Source organism: Miscanthus floridulus, chromosome 8 (assembly GCF_019320115.1).
Source record: "Miscanthus floridulus cultivar M001 chromosome 8, ASM1932011v1, whole genome shotgun sequence".
NCBI lineage: Eukaryota > Viridiplantae > Streptophyta > Magnoliopsida > Poales > Poaceae > Miscanthus > Miscanthus floridulus.
The window spans coordinates 194,794,206-194,809,451 of NC_089587.1; the positions used below are offsets into that span (position 1 = coordinate 194,794,206).

The 15,246-nt window shown below is 39.9% G+C and overlaps 1 protein-coding gene and 1 long non-coding RNA gene across 2 annotated transcripts; one reads left to right on the plus strand and one right to left on the minus strand.

The window, feature by feature from the left end:
• Positions 1–11,814: 11,814 nt before the first annotated feature.
• LOC136474435 (uncharacterized) lies at positions 11,815–13,634 on the plus strand. The gene is made up of 3 exons (XR_010762927.1): positions 11,815–12,113; positions 12,885–12,970; positions 13,338–13,634. It is a non-coding gene; the product is annotated as an uncharacterized lncRNA (long non-coding RNA).
• A 410-nt stretch (positions 13,635–14,044) lies between these two features.
• On the minus strand, positions 14,045–14,776 carry LOC136474436 (putative ripening-related protein 2). The gene has a single exon (XM_066472015.1). The coding sequence runs from the start codon at positions 14,514–14,516 to the stop codon at positions 14,085–14,087; it is 432 nt and encodes a 143-aa protein (XP_066328112.1). The 5' UTR covers positions 14,517–14,776; the 3' UTR covers positions 14,045–14,084.
• Positions 14,777–15,246: the final 470 nt, after the last annotated feature.

Here is a 15,246-nt window from a genome sequence, read left to right on the forward strand (position 1 = left end):
AGGAGAGGAGAGGGGAGCCTTGAATGCTTAAGAGCTATTTTGGCCATGAGTAGGTTGTAATGAATGAGTGAGTAACGGTTAGAAGATAGGAGATATGGCATAACCATCCAAATTATATGGCCCACATGCACCTGTCATTGTCCTAAAGACCTTTGACTATTGCACATGAGAGCTAGATAACTCCGGTAGTCGGTCTGGTGTCCTCGTCGAACCCCAAATCATCCACATTTTATGACTCATACAGGATCAACATGGAGTTACCACAACATTACAACAACTGGTAAAAATATCTCACATCAGAGTGCGGAAGACTTATAACATTAGTTTACAAAACATGTTCAAGTAAAACTTAACTTAAGTTTAAATGGTGAGTAGAATTGCGGAAGCAACCTAAGCGAAACATCTAAGGTAGTAGAAGCAGCCAGATCATGTCGAGCCCACCGACATAATCTCGATTAGAAGTATAAGTCAGAACCTGCAATAGGGGTTACCAAACCCTGAGTACTTGAGGGTACTCAATAAGTCTTACCCGACTAAAAGAAAAGACTCCAAGGGCATGCTGGTTTTAAGAAAAGATTGAAGCAAGAAGTAACTTTTGCATAAAAGCTTACTATGAATGGATCCTTACTTTCAATGTTTTAGTTGGGTATTAAATCATTAGTAGTATCCAGTTTGCACCAGATCTAAATCAATCACTTCATTAGTCATCTCATCTCTTTTCATCTCATATCCACAAGTAACCATGTTCCATTGATTAACTACGATGTAGATCGGGGGATCGAGTCTCCATAACTGAGGAGCATGATGAGTCTAATCGATTTGGCCTAGCTGGGGTTTCCATACCACACGACATATGTAGGTCTAGGACTGGTCTTGAACCTACATATATCAACCCTCACTTGGATCCTCCAAAACATGAACGGATCCAGCGCTACCCGAGAGCATAGTACTCCACCTCCCTGCGCCACTCCTAGTTAATTCATAGGATGTGTACATGCTACTCCCAGTGCACGGTTAGCCTTTCACATAATGGAATATCTGAGGTATTAGGTTTATCGGAGTATGTGGCCAGTACTGCAAGGTCTCGAACATGATAGGTCTACAATGGTACGGTCCTCAATCAACATAGGCGGGATGAGCACGACCAGGCAAACCCGTCTGCCCACACTTAGCTTAACATCAATTCCCATTCGATCTCAATTTAAACATTATTATCATCATGGTATTCTCACGACCCATAAACAGGGCCGAGAAGAACAAGGTAAAACCTATCTCCCGCGAATGATGAAACCATCACTCGACTTCAATTGAAGTCTAAGCATTACTGAGCATCAGGGGTATTGACCTATTCATAATAGGGTAGAATTAAGGATACCTGAATATCAAGGTAATCATGCAGTAACGGTATTCGACCAACTCCTAATTACTTAATGCACATCTCACAAGACTTAAAGTGTAATAATATTTATAAATACTAGAGAAGAGTTTATGCTCCGGGGCTTTCCTGCGTTGCAGAGAAGGTTAGCTTCCACAAAAGGTCCAATAGTTAGACTTGGCACCAACACCACTGATGGATGGACCTCCTCCGAAACATGATCAATACAGACCTTCTCACTCTCGTTCACTATACGTAGTAAATGATGTTTTGCTTAACATGATGGAATGCATGACATTTGATGATTATGCTTCATGATCCTCATGATCAAGTTTTAGCTGCTTTTTAACATCTAGGACGTTACAGGAGAGGGCTATTTATACTCATAGTAGAAATCTAACCGTTCAGATCTACATCGAAAGTTCTAATGCAGATCACGGGACTTCTGACCTCTATAGAAAACACTGTTCATAGCTAGGTCAATGTTGTTACGAGTAGGTCAACGTCGGAACTCCTGGCGTACGTAGGGACTTCCAACAGTTGGGACACCCGATGTACATCGGGACTTTCGACGAGTGTGGTCAGTAGGCCAGCCAAGTGTCCAGGTGTCGAGACTCTCGACCTAAGTCAGGACTTCCGACTGTCGGGAGTTCCAACTCATGTCGGGACTTTCGACGGCCATAGTCACCACATAGGCTAAGTAACTAGGCGACTGGACTTCTGACCTGACTCGGGACTTCCAACACCAAAAGTCTCCAAAAAATATTCTATGTGCTCGTGAAGTGCTAGAGTGTCTCTCTTTTGATTTTATGTTTATACTTGAGCACTCTATCTTTCTCAGACCACCTAAACTTGCATCCCTCTTTATAGTACGGCGAACTTAAACTCAAAAAGAGGAATGTAAACTTTGAAGATCCACTTTGAGTTCGTCCACCTTTTATACTTCAATAATTGAGGGATACCATTTTATCTTAGATCAACACTTTAAAACTTTCGAGGGACTAAAGTTGCAATATGTCTCATTCAGATCTCATTAGTCCCTATTTGGATGTCATCAATATACCAAATCCCATATAGGGGGCAAATGCACTTTCATGTTAGCATCTGAGTTGTCTGTTCTTGAGATATTTTTGACTGTGAAGCCTTCAAAATATTTCTCTTGTTCTCTAAAAAATTGCAAGTATTTTGTCAGCTCAGGATCTCTAGCCTTGTAATCTTTTCGATGTGTCCAGCCACGACTTGTGAATCTATTTTGATTATTAGCCTTTGGATCCCCATTGCTCTTGCTTTTCGGAGTCCGAACAAAATGGCTTCGTATTCAACAATATTATTGGCACATTGAAATTCAAGTCTTGTAGTGTATCTCATTTTGATCCCTAAAGGTGATGCGATTATTGCTGTTGTGCCAGCCCCTACGAATCCCCATGCTCCATCATAATATATAATCCAGTCTGGTTGCTTTTTTCTTCGCTTGGATTTTGAGATGAAGTTCAATCTGCTACGAAGTCTGCCAAGACTTGAGATTTTTTATGTTCTTTTTTCAAATTCAATGAAGTGCTGAGATAGTTCTGCTGCCTATTTTCCCAATCTTCCAGATGATCTGTAGCTTTCTAAAACTTCTTTCAGAGGATGATTTGTTGGTACCCTGATTTTGTGGTTGAAAATAGTGTTTCAATTTTCTTGCTGCTGTTAGAACTGCATTGGCTATTTTGTCAATCTCCGAGTAGTAGATTTTTGAGGTAGACAGAGCTTCTGAGATAAAGTAGACTAGTACTTGCCTCTTTGAGTGTTCATTTTCTTGTTCTTCCATTAGGACTATGCTTACTACACTTTCTGTTGCTGAAACATATAGGAGTAATTCAGCCCCTGGGGTTGGTGTGGCTAGTGTTTGGCTTTGACAAGTATCTTTTTATTTCTTCGAATGCATGTTGCTACGAAGGTCCCCATGTGAAGTTGCATTTTATTCCTTTGAGTGCTTGGAATATTGGCAGGCTTCGTTCTGTTGATTTTGAGATAAATCTATTTAGAGCAGCAAGTCTTCCTGTCAGCTTTTGGACATCCTTTATATTTTTAGGAACTTTCATGTTTAAGATTGCTTGAACTTTATCTAGGTTTGGATCAATTCATTTTGCTGATTGATGCAACCTAGAATTTTGCCCTTCTAAACTCCGAAGGTGCACTTTTCAGGATTCAACTTTAAATTTGCTTCCCTGAGGTTTGTAAATGTTTCTTGGAGGTCTTTGATATGGTCTTCTCTTTTCTTACTTTTGACTACTATGTCATCGACATAGGTGAGTAAGTTTTCCCACTTTGATCACGTAGCACAGTTGAAGTCATTCTAACAAATGTTGTGCCAGCATTACGAAGGCCCTCTCCCATTCTTACGAAGCCGTATGTCCCAAATGGAGTGATAAAACTTGTGAATTCTTTATCTTTTTTTTCTCATCCAAATTTGATGATAGCCAGAGAAACAATCCAAGAAACTTAGCATTTCGCTTCCAGCTGCTTGGTCAACTAATGTATCAATTCTTGGAACTAGAAAGTTGTCTTTTGGACCTGCTTTATTGAGATATTTGAAATCAATGCACATTCTCCATTTATCATTCTTTTTTCTAATCATGACAATATTTGCCAGCCAAGTTGTGAATTGAACTTCTCTTATGACTTTTGCATCTAACAATCTTTGGACTTCAACTTTTGTAGCCTGAACTCTATCTTCGGCTAATTTCCTTAGCTTTTGCTTTTTGGGTCTAATTTTTTTATCAATATCTAGTTTGTGCTCAATGATGTCTCTGCTGACTCCTCCTAAGTCATTGGATGACCAAGCGAAGACATCTTTGTTGCTGCGAAGGAATTCTATAAGTTTATCTTCTTCTTCCTAGGAAAGTTGTGTGCCAATGATAACTTGTTTTTTGGAACTGGTGGATCTAGAGGTACTCTTTTTGTCTCTTCGCAAGCTTGAGCTTTTTGGTTGAGGCTTTGCATTTTTTGTTTCTTCTTTTTCTTCTTCTTTGGCGATTACATGAACATTCTTTTGTCCTGGAGTATATTCTTTTTCAATGTTTCTTGCCTCAGTTTGGTCTCCATGGACTATGATTACTCCATTTATTGCTGGCATTTTAAGGTTCCTCTTCTGAAGAGTGCGTTGTATGGATAGTACATGTCAACCACATCAAATATTATTTGCTCTGTTCTTACATTGCTTACTATTTTGAAAGAGACTGGTAAAACTATTCTTCCAATTGAGTGTATATTTTTTCCACCAAAGCCATAAACTGGGTGTTCTGCTCTCCCCAATATTTTGCGATCAATTTTCATGGCATCTATTGTTGATGTGAATATGATGTCTACGAAGCTGCCACCGTCGACCAAAATTTTTAAAACTACCCAACCATCAATATTTGCTTCGACTACCATGGCATCCATATGCGGGTAATCTTTTAGCTGAAGGTCTTCTTCTGAAAATATGATTGGCAAATGGGACCATCTTGTTTTCTTATATGGGTCTTCCATTGAAATTGAATTTACTCATCGGAAATAGTTTCTTCTTTGACTATTATTTTCATGGTCCATGTTATTTCCTCCCATGATTATCAATATTTTTCCTCTGCTTGGTATGATTGCATTATTGTTTAATGTTGAAACTGATGGAGAGTTGTTTTCTTGCTTGGCTTGACTATTTTGTGGGTTGTTGTTTGCAACCAAAGCTTCAGGTTGTGTTGATTGAATGTTGGATTGCTAAGGTTGATTTTGCCTCCATTGATTTTGCGAGGGATGGTACATTGCTTGGGGTTCATAGCTGTATGCGGGTGGTGGCCCTAGAAGTAACGCTTGGGCATGTCCATAGTGTACTGAATAATAAGTTTGATGAGAACTTTGCTGTTCTTGTCTCACATGATTGATAACTTTTGATTGGCTTGGTGCCCTATTTTCTTCTTGGGCTTCTTCAATGCTTTTCTTTACTTTGGGACACATCTTCGATGTATGTCTAGCCCTTTTACCATGAATAATGCAGTACATGTCTTCAGGTTTTAAAGGTGCTCTTCCACTTCCTCTTCCTCTTCCTCTTCCTCTTGTACCAAAGCCTCCTCTTTCAAATGTTCTTTCATTGAATTGACTTTGCTGGTTGTATTGATTTTGGTGAGTATAATCACTTTTAGCTATTGAATTGTTTTCATTCTCGATTTGATTGACTTGGTTGTGTGGTGTAAATAGTCTTCGCTCATAGTTGTTTGGTCTTGGAGGATGGAAGTTGTTGCTTTGCTTGATTTGAGCCCTGAAGTTGTTTTCTTCCTCAATTCTTTTTCTGTAATTGTTATCTGACTTGCAATATTTTTGAATGACTTCGTAAAGTTCAGCAACTATACTTGGTTTTTCTCGAGTGAGATGGGAAGCACATTGGCCTACTTGAAGCCCTTTGATTGTGGCTATTATTACCACTTCGTCTAGGATATTTGGAACTTGTGCTTTGATTTGGATGAATCTTTTGAAATACTAGCTTAGGGGCTCTTTGATTTGTTTCTTGCAATTGAATAGGTCTACGTCTGTGAGGCCAGCTAGCTAGAATCCTTGGAAGTGAACAAGTAAATTTGCTTTGAGTTGATCCCATGAATGTATGGATTTTGCTTTTAGCGAAGAGTACCATTGTTAGGCTGGTCCCTTAACTACCATGACAAGTGATTTTGCCAATGTAGTTTTATCACCGCCTCTAGAAATTACTGTAGCCTCAAAACTCATCAGGAATTGTCTTGGGTCAGATTGTCCATCGAAAGTTGGTATCATGTTGAATTTGTATCCCAAGGGCCATTGGGCTAGTTGCATGTTTATTGATAGAGGAGAGCATGTGTCAATTGATATGAATGACTTTTGGGAATTCTTCTCTTGAGAAACTTTGGTTGCAGAGTTTGGGTCTTCAAAATGTATAACTTCGTGACTTGCACTTTGAAGTTGCTCATTTAGTTCACGCAAAATGGCTTTTGCTTCTTCTATTCTTTGTTTGAGAGACTTCTCTCTTGCTCTTATGTAGCATTCTTCAAGTTCTTTTTGCTTCATCAGAACTTGTTCTTCTAACTCTTTGAGTCTTTGTTCTTTGGCTTCGCTTGTCTTTGAGGAGTTTTGGTCATGAGGTGCATCTTTTTCAAGACTTGCATCATCACCTACTGGTGGGTCATCTTCGGTTACCCCAGTGGTAACTTTCTTGTTCGGTCTGCCCATTGGCTTCGTGTGGTTGTGGGAGTCTTTGAGCACACACAAACAGTGGGCGCCAGATGTTGAGTTAAGAAATCACCCGAACATCAAAGTTTGAACACAAGGCAAAGTTGTATTCATTTCATCGTGGTACTGTACATGTCAGAGGGGGTATTTATAGAGACCCTAGTCTTCGCATTTTACATACAAATGACCATTTTGCACTTAACCAATATATTTACATCCCTTTTCAACTACAAGGGCGAAGTGGTCTTTTTCCTCTTCTAAGCCTTCATTCTTCAGCTTTTGGTCTTTAATATTCTTAGTGTCTTCGCCACTTGGACTTAGTCGATTTTCACTTCATCTTTTAGTCTTCAAAATGTCAAGCGAAGTTAATTCTTTATCTTCACTTGATTTTGTCTCTTTCTTCCTTTGGGCAAAGATGAGGTTTCTTGAGCGAAGACGAATTCTCTCTTACGAAGTCACATTTTCAACTTCGCTCTGCTTCTTTTCCCTGCAGTCAAACTTTGTTATGGAAACTAGTCCATCAACCCGTGCTCTCGCACGGGCTAGAATCTTATAAGGGAGATCGGCATTTGTTATTGTTTAATGCCTTTGGTAATAAAAATTACTCGTACTAAATTATATTGTTTTCTCTTTGTTCATTTTTAACACAATAGGCATAATAGATATTATGTAGTCTTTGTGATAAACTTTTCGGTTACTCATCTATTTGTTTTCCCTCTATATCTTATGATGTCATGAATCTAATTTTTTATTTTCAATTATCACCCTTATTGATTGCTAAAGATTTTTAGCCCTCAATTTAAGTTGAAACAGTCATTGCTTATTATATCATTTACTGGCATTCTTTGGTACTTTCAAGAATAAAGACTTTAGGTTGTAGACTGCACTCTTAAGTAAAATGATGGCATGAATAGTCATTTTAAACCTACACTATGTTGCTTAAGATCAGTTTAGAGCTTGACAGGAGATCTAGGATTGGTAGTAATGCTACCCTCAAGAGAATATTAATATTTAAGCCTTATAATGACTGTGTGCACCAAAGAAATCTCAAATGGCACAAAGATATAGCCACTTGTAGTCTGCACTATCCTCCCTACATCTCAAGGTGTTTGAATTTTATTACCAAAGAGTGCTTTATGCAGTAATGGTTATACTATCAATAAATTGGGCCAAATGTTTTAGTTAAAGTGTATAAATTTATCGAAAGTAACAGCTTATACAATGTCATGGTTATAATAATTTTAAACAATTTTTTAGTATCATTAATGTAGAAAATATTTTTGAGGGTTGCTGAAACATAACGTATTTATTTATCTCTCATGCATGCATGTGTATTTTATATGCATGATGCCACAATATGTGTCTTTACTTTAATCAAATTTAACATGGCGACATTAATAGGAGTGGATAATATAGGAACATATATATGCTTTATGGTCATTTAAATATTTTTTGTAATAGAATATGTTGATAATTTAGATGTAATAATGTTAGAAGTGGTAATTTAGATGTAAATTTAAGGGTGTAATAGCAGGTGGATAACTGGATGCAAAATCTATGTTTACTTCATAACATGTTTCTTAATGGCATAAGCGAGTAACTTAAATAAAGATTCATGGATTACCTTAGATTGATTTACACATTAACAGAGGTGGGTAATTATTTAGAAAATAGAATAGATCATATAATTATTATTATGAATGATGGTTATAATCCACATGATTGATAGCCGGATGTTTTTTTGATTTTGTGAGAATTTTTAGAATTTATCTTTTTCTTGTGGGAGTCGTTAGGATTGACATGGTTATATCTTTTCTTAGTGTGATACTCATTTAGCGGAAATCTAAGCTTATGTTATATGTACTATTGTTGCATACCATTCTGCGCCATCATTAATCTATACTTTAAATTTAACTTTTTATCTAGATACTGCAATTCTTTTTATTCGCATGTTAAGTTGAAATTCTAATGCTTATTTTATATTTTATTCACAATTTCATCATTTATTTTATTAATAAAGATGATAGGTCCTAGGTTCTGTCTCCGTTCCAACAATAGTATAAATAGTCATTTCATCTTGCACCAAGGCACTATCTCGTAATTTTGTTTGTAGTAGCATTGTTTTATAAAATATAGAGTGCTTAAAATTAACTTACCAATATTGATACGACATAATTTTTTAGCTAAAATTTACAAAAGTATTTATAACAGCACCTTGTGAAATTTGTTATATATCATGGAGTATTAATATTAATACAACTTAAAGTTAATTATTAGTGTCTTTGCTATGTGGATTGTTAAGGGAACATGTTTACTCTCTTGATAAACCATTGAAACAAATATTTTTCCTAATGTGTACATGTTTACTTGGTCTACATGATGGAACATAGAATTGTGTTTAAACTTACTTTTAGCCTAACTGTTGTAGAAATGTGTAATTTAGAATATATATCTCATACTTTATGGATATTGAATTGTTTTTCTTGATAGCATATTTTAGTATTTATATGAAAATTTAAGACATATGTTTGTATTTTTGTTTATTTTTAGGATGTCTAAGGTGGGTAATTTAGATACAAATTAAGTGTGTCAATTTATATTTTACTTCATAATGCATATATGGGTAATTTAAATGCCAATGTAGGGGTTACTTTGCATTATCTTTCCTAATGCTAGATGTGGGTATTTTATAAAAAGTATTAGGTGGTTATTTTAAATTTTGTTTTTGTAATGGCATAGGTGTGTAGTTTTGATGCAACGTTAGGGATTTATTTTGATGTGTTTTTCTATAATGGAAGTTCTTTATAATGGCACAGTTGCATATTTTTTTGTGTTAAACAAATTGATCCAATGGCTATTATTGATGATGATGATGATGATGATTGGAGTCTACTAAATAAAAGAACAGATGTTTTTTATTATTGTAACTTGTTAGAATTTCTAAAATTTATTTTTTCTAATGCGCTGATGAGAATTGACGTGGAGGCTAGTCACTAAATTTTAGTCAATGTAAATATTTTATATGGTTATATACTTCTTTTTTTGCAAATTTTAATTGATTTACTTGATATGTTATTTTGTATGGTTATATTTTTTGCAAATTTCCTGTACTAATAAATAGTTTAGTAACATGCTTACGTATTATACATGTATCATTAAATAATAACATATGTCATACAGTTTAAATGTGATTTCCTCATCAGTTGGAATGTATTACATAATGTGTTTTGGGCCATGTTTAGTTCCACCAAAATCCAAACTTTGGCACTATGCAAAAAGAAGATTCTCCGTCACATCAAACTTGCAGAGTACTAAATGTTGACGAAATTAAAAACTAATTGCACAGTTTGGTTGTACTTTGCGAGACGAACATTTTGAGCCTAATTAGTCAACGATTGGACAATTATTACTGAATACAAACGAAATGCTACTGTGCGCTATAGCGCTACAGGATTTCTGGCGGCGCCAATTCCGCAGGCAACTAAACATGGCCTTGATGCGCCAATCTCTAGGTACTGATAAAATATTGGAATATATGGATATTAGCATTCTTTGCTCTTCCTTTTGATGCACCTTTTTCAGATAGGTCACACCATGTCTCATCTTATCATCAATTTCCCTTCTTCAATCCTATTATATATACATGGGTTGATTTATGTATAGACATATGACATATTTGTGCATCTGTGTATGCCCGTAGTAGAGATTGGCGCGGGTGTAGTCGTATGAGTGGGCAAGAGTAGCATACCTGCATCTCAGTGGTGACAGGGCACTCATCTATGCCATTGGCCCCATTCGGCTTACTCCATATTCGGTTTGTTCGGCTTCTTTTTTTAACTGAAACAGTTTTTTTTCTAAAACAACATTTCAACTAGAGCCATATTTTTCAGCCAATTTCATCCGAGCTTCCAATCAGCGAACAGGATCTCGGCGTCCGCCAAAGCTCGCGCCTGTCGCAAGAGCAGCATACCTGCAGCAAGAACTGCGGAGTATGAGCGAGCAAGAGCAGTGTACATGCAGCAAAAGTAGTGTACGTGCATTCCACTCACGTGTTGACACAGGACGCCGGGTTTAGCTGCGGCTACGGGATATCCAGCACCAGCTCCTCAAGACTGTTGCCTTTTTTTTGCCTGATAAATCATAACTAAAAGTATTATTGGCTGATTTATTGTGAGAGAAAAATATTATTCGTTGACTGAAAAAGTACGGCTTATAAGCCAAGCGAACATGGGGCATGATAATCCGGCTTGCCATGTCTTCTCGATCTCGGCTGGTCCTAGTGGTTTTTCAAACATGTACGACCATGCTCAAATTGGAGATTGATTTGGCAATGGCCCCGTTCATTGGTCTGAATCTTGGCTGAAACTGGTAAAAAAAACATTGTTCCGGCTGAATTGTTGTGGGAGAAAAACACTGTTCCGGTTAAAAAAACAAACCGAAAAACCAAATATGGGGTAAGCCAAATATTAAAAGAACAACTACTCCAAAGAAGCTCACTAAGAGCCCGTTTGGCACGCCTCTCGCCGGCTCCGGCTCCTGCTGCCGAACACGGTAGCTGCACTGTTCATCGGAGCCGTTTCGGATTTCAAGGCAGAAAATGACCTGAGAAGAGGAGAGAAGAGGAGCTGGTGAAGCCACGTAACCGTTTGGCCGGGCTCCTGCCGGCTCCGGCTCCGGCACTGTAGCAGGGTGTCGGCCGCTGGGCGGCCGACAGGAGGCTGCGGGAGCCGGAGCCGGCGGAGCTCGAATTTCTGGCTCCGGCTACTGCGACCGCGTCTATGAGTGGGGAGGAAAGGAGAGAGAAAAAAAAGGCTTCGATGAACAGTGAAATACGTATAGATGAACAGTGATTTCGCGCAGGAGCCAGAGCCGCCCGCAGCCCGCCAAACGGGTTTAAGCTTCTCCGACTCCGTGCTACCGTACCGATGGGCTGGGAGGAAAGCCCAGGGAAGAAGTGACCAGGAGGGATTAAGCCCGACGTATCTATCTATCTATTCTTCGCTATAAAAGAACAAAAGAATAGAAAAATAGTTGTTACTCAAAAGTTTCCTACCCACCTGAATCCAGATCGTTGGATGACTCCTTATAATTAGATCTAAAGGTTCAAATTAGCTGTGTTGTGGGCCACGCTAAAATCTTACAGCGAAAGTCTTAGGTTTGCGCGTTCCTGCCTCTCAAGGCTTCCTCCGCTCGTAATTTTTTTTCACCTGCCTCTCAGCTTACCCACCCAGCTCACGGCGCCCCTTCTTGCCCGCGTGCGCTCCCCACGGCACTTGCACGCTCGCCTCCCTCTGATCTGCTCGCCCTACCCTAGCCCCCGGACCAGCCGACGGCGCCAAGCCCATCTTCACCACCGTCGACCAGCTGTGCCCCCAGACGCACGACCACGCCCTCACCGCCCGCGTCATCTCCGCCCGCACCGTCCTCGACAAGGCCTCCACACACCTCGGCCGCACCCGCGTCGCCGAGTGCCTCGTCGGAGACAGCACCGGCTCCGTCCTCGTCACCGCTTGCAACGAACAGGGTATGCGCTTCCTGCGATCCATCCGCCGCTCTTCCTTTCTCTTGCACACAAGCCTGCTGTGTCCGGAACGACGCCTCCCACTTCTACTATCCGCTAATCAGCTCCTATCTTGGATCCATCCATTAGGTCTCTCGTCTCCATCCTCCAAGTAAGATCATTTGGCTTGATTGCTGGGTTTTCTTTGCACAATGGATTCTGAGAAACAACCGCAAACAGTTGAAAATCTTAGACAATTAGCTTCTGGTACATCGATTAATTATTCCAGTAAATAATGCTCTGTCGTACTCAATGTTCGTCAGTTCTACTGTGACAGATAACTTTTCTGCTTATGTTTTTCATGCTTAATCTTTGTTCACTTTAGCTCAGAGCAATGACTTTGCCCTTATTCTATTTACCTTTATGAAGACTTAAGGTCAAAGATCTTGAGATTCAGACTATATCATGGCCCAAAATAGTCGAGAAGGTTGTCCTGCTCCAGAAGAAGGCATAAGCTGTTAGGCTGCTACTTCAGCACATAGCTGCATCAGAACTTTAGAAGTCTGAAATAAATCAGCCAACTGCCAATACCAATCTTTCTTATTTTATTACTTATTTTAGTTAATACTGGAGGCCCTTTGTCTAGAACAAAACTTCCATCATAACACGTACTACATTATGCTACTCACATACCGATTTCTATGTTTGAACACAACCTGTACTAATAGGTGACCAGATGTATTGTGTCATATTCCTTTTTTAGCTTAAATAACCTATCCATGTAGAACAAAATAGGTGTGTAGAAGAAGGACGAGAAGAAGGCGCACAAGAAGGAGCTCAATGATCTGTTCACTTCGTCATCAGCAACCCAAGGTCCCTTGGTACGACCTCCTTCCCTTTTGTTGTGTTTATGCATCTTATGTTGTCTATCACTTGACTGTAGCTTTGAGATTATTAATCACGCCAAGTAAGGTATGTATAACCTGAGCTCTCCAGACCAAAATATTCAAGATTCAACTAATTCTCTTTCTCTGTCATGAATTCAGAAATCTGTGTGATCTTTCCGGAAATTCACTTATTGGCAGTGGATTTAGAACTTTAATAGGTGTAGGTGTGATAATAATAGATAATGTGTACCAAGGTCACCCATCAAAACCAATATTTTGTATCAAGCTTCAGATCCACACATGTACGGTCATTTATTTTTTTTTTCTTTCAAGCGGTAATTAAACCCAACTGTGTATGCAGATCATCACATCGACGGTGGCATGATCCCATATTTTTAGGATAGATCTTCGGTGGCCTTCCATTCAAGGTGTGGTTTGTATGTTTATTTTAAATTGTCTTGACTTTTAAGGGTTATTATAATTATGTTAGACAACTACAGTAAAAAGGTTGGGTCAGTTAATAAATATTAATTTACACAGAATGCATAGCTACCAATTTCCATTCCATTTCATGGCGTATCTCACAGGACACAACAAAATGGGACAAAAAATTGCAGAATAAAGGATGAAATATATTATTTATAGTTATAATATCTAGAGGGGATAAAAAAATTGAAAAAATGAAAATAAAGACACATGAGGTCTCATGGGACACGACAAGAGGGGAATAAAAAATAGAAAAACTAAAGGATGGAGTATATTATCTCACGGGGCACAACAACATGGGATAAAAAACTAGAAAATAAAAAAGATGAAATATCATATATAGTTATTAATATTGAAAGGGGATAAAAGATAAGAAATTTAAAACTACTCGCAATTGTGGTTTCACGGGACGCAACAAGACGAGATAAAAATACGAAAACAAAAGAAAAAATGTATTATCTACAGTTTATTTTTAAAGGGAACATAAAATATAAAAATTGAAAATAAAGCCAAATGATGCAAGCTGCAGAGGTTTGAACTAACGACCTCTTAGTTAGTTGCAACATCGAGGGTCTTACCATTGGATTGACAAAATGTATTGGTAACCTACTTACAAATTCTTTTATATAAGGAATAATAATCCATTGCTAAGTAGTACAAGGCTACCCCACAGGGTATGCCGTGGCCCACCTGGCATACCCCGTGGGTCTGCCCCTGACGCATGGGACCATACAATAGGGTACTCGCCGACGTCATCACCAGTTATGCGCAGCGCGTCCCACACGGCCTGGGACGCGTCGACGATGTTGGGACGGCACGGCGGCTGGTAGCCGTGCTCACGGTCGCAGCCGTGCAGGGAGTCGCACTCGTCCACGACCTTGGCGAGCACGGACCTGCCCTTGGCCCTGATCCGTATGCTGTCCCCGCAGCGCTTGCCCTCCGCGTACCACCCCGTGGAGAGCGCCACGACGCGCTCCGAGTTGCTGTGGAACTCGCCGTCGCACTCCGACGGGTCGCCTCCCTCGCCGCCCTCCGTGAAGTTGTTGAGCGTCATGATGGCCTTGGTGCCTCCCCCCGACCCCTAGACCACCGGCGGCGAGCACCGGTACGTCTTGTAGGAGAGCCCGGCCTCGCAGCAGTCCTCGCAGGAGTGGTTCTGGGTCGGCAGCAGCGTGCCGACCGGCCGGCACTCGTCGTCGTCGGCGAGGTTGTGGCGCTGAGCAGGATCGCCGCCGCGGCAGAGGTTCGGGAAGGCGACTAGCACGAGGCCTGCTAGCGCGAGCACGAGGAAATTGGTGGTGATCGACATCTTGCCATCCGTCTGTTTGTGGGCTGTGGTCACGGTCAGGCGGCCTGCGGCATTAATTTTATGGCGTGGGAGCGTGCGGCCGGGCTACGTACACCGGTACATGCTTCCACATCGGCCAGGCTGCGTGTTTGGCTCCCGCCGTAACCGCACAAGCCACAGCTGTTAGCCTTTGGTTTACTCCTACCAGATTTCTGCCTCCTAAACTAGTCATGAGCACCGAGACTGCAATTCACATAGGCCAACTACAGTGTACCTTTACTCCCAACTACAAGTAATGCTTCCAGCATCAGGTCTTGACCGACTGCAACCTGACCGCAAAATCTTTAGCTTCACAGACTAAAACCATTAAATAGCAGTCTTCCTCCTAATTTTTCCTGTGCTCATTTACATCATCACCATCTTTGTCCTGTCCAAAATGCTCTCTTGGTTGTAAACTCTGATCTTCATAAACTATTTCCAATCGATTTCAAAGTTC